At 38.3% G+C, this 1,690-nt stretch overlaps 1 protein-coding gene across 1 annotated transcript in view; it reads right to left on the bottom strand.

Annotated features, from left to right (window-relative positions):
* LOC109463151 (carboxypeptidase N catalytic chain-like) overlaps positions 1 to 1,483 on the bottom strand; it is a gene marked incomplete at both ends in the record, with an annotated part of 4,269 nt that extends 2,786 nt beyond the window's left edge. Inside the window, one exon of the mRNA XM_019759868.1 lies at positions 1,341 to 1,483. Coding sequence (XP_019615427.1) covers positions 1,341 to 1,483 — 143 coding nt within the window. The remainder of the gene's footprint in view (positions 1 to 1,340) is intronic.
* Between the last annotated feature and the right edge of the window lie 207 nt (positions 1,484 to 1,690).

Here is a 1,690-nt window from a genome sequence, read left to right as displayed (position 1 = left end):
ATAACAGAGGTACATCTTCTAGTAACAAGTTACGAACGTACCGTTTGTTTAAAACTATATATAAAGAAGAAGAGTACCTATCGGTTAACAACATACAACACAGGATAGCTGCAACAAAACTCCGAATAAGTTGCCACAAATTACTCATAGAAACGGGACGGCACAACCGCATTCCTCTCCAGAACAGACTCTGTCAATACTGTAACATGAATAGAATAGAAGATGAACAACACTTTATTTTAGACTGTACTTTATATTCTAATGAAAGATCTGTCCTTTTTAATTATATCAAAGAGAAGTTCCCATACTTTGAACACCTAAGCGCAAATGATAAATTTATATTTTTGATGCGTCTAGACAAACCCTGTATCACAAACATGATCTGCTCCCACATTTTTCACTGTACAAAAAAGCGACAAGAAGTTGACCTGTCTGTATTAGCTCAGTGACTAGAACACTATGTATTAGCCTAGTATAGTACCCTTGTATGTTCCTTATGTATGTATGTCTAAGTCAAGTAGTGCATCTTTTGTCTCCAATTTTCTATATACGTTTGTTATGTGTCTGTCATACTCAGTATCTTGACCTGTACCTAGCCCGACGTGGCATGAATGTACAATAAAGGTATTTCATTTCATTTCATTTCATTTCATTTCATTTCATTTCATTTCATTATATATAGCAAGTGTGTGTTTGGGAAGAGAGAGACACTAGTGATATGAATTAAATCTGGAACCAGGTTAACTCCAGTCTGCATGTATCCTCCGGTTATACACCTCGTCCAGACCAAGTTAAACATTTACGTCACAGACTGACTTCAATGTAAACTTTCATTCGGCACTCCATAATCTCGGTATGGCTTCTCTTAGCTTTAATTTCCGGACCCCATACGGTCTCGTGTAAACCTTAGTCAAAGTCAGCAAAGCTTGGCCGGATAAAAGGTCAAGTAAACCATTCGTAACGTAATGAGTCTGGAGTCATTTTAGTCTACGTGACTTAAATTGTTAGATGCTTTGAAATATGGCTCACTTTAAGAAAATCTCACTTCAGATTTGAGTTTCTGTTTTAAATTTACCAACAAATCAAATAAAATCAAACCAAACCAAAGCAAAACAAATGGTCAAGAAAATAGAATTGGTAAGACTTGTGTCATTTGATAGACGTACTAAACAAAATTTGAGATGTGAGGTATGTTCCCCGAACCTTTATTTCTATGCTTGGCCACGACTATCCCATGAATGACTTCAGTTTGCGTTCGTACGACGATCGTTCTATTTCTCTAAAAGCTGATAAGTTAAACATCCTCAAAATTGAACCATCATGTCTTGGCGATCTCTCACCTGGCTCGTGGATATCCGGGTTGTCAGAGAACACGATGACTGTGAGGTTCCTGCCCTGCACACTCCGCCCGATGTTGTACACCCTGCTGATGTCCGGGCACGCCGCGTGCGTCTCCGCGATGATTCTCTGCAGATCACCATATCTGCCGAGACGATACCATGTTAGAGTTCGCCAAATATCAGAGTGTGCCAAATATCAGTGTGCCAAATATCAGTGTACTAGTTTGCTAAATACTAGTATAAGAGTGTGCCAAATCAGAGTGTGTCAAATTCATTAAGCATGGAGCGAACTTTATTGATAACCTAGAAAATTTAACTGGTCGACTGTTTGATTTAAATGCTATATCTGA

The sequence above is a fragment of the Branchiostoma belcheri genome, unplaced genomic scaffold, assembly GCF_001625305.1.
Source record: "Branchiostoma belcheri isolate BF01 breed outbred unplaced genomic scaffold, Haploidv18h27 scaffold1221, whole genome shotgun sequence".
Lineage (NCBI taxonomy): Eukaryota > Metazoa > Chordata > Leptocardii > Amphioxiformes > Branchiostomatidae > Branchiostoma > Branchiostoma belcheri.
Note: the sequence above shows the minus strand (reverse complement) of the source record. Positions and strands in the feature narration are given on the sequence as shown.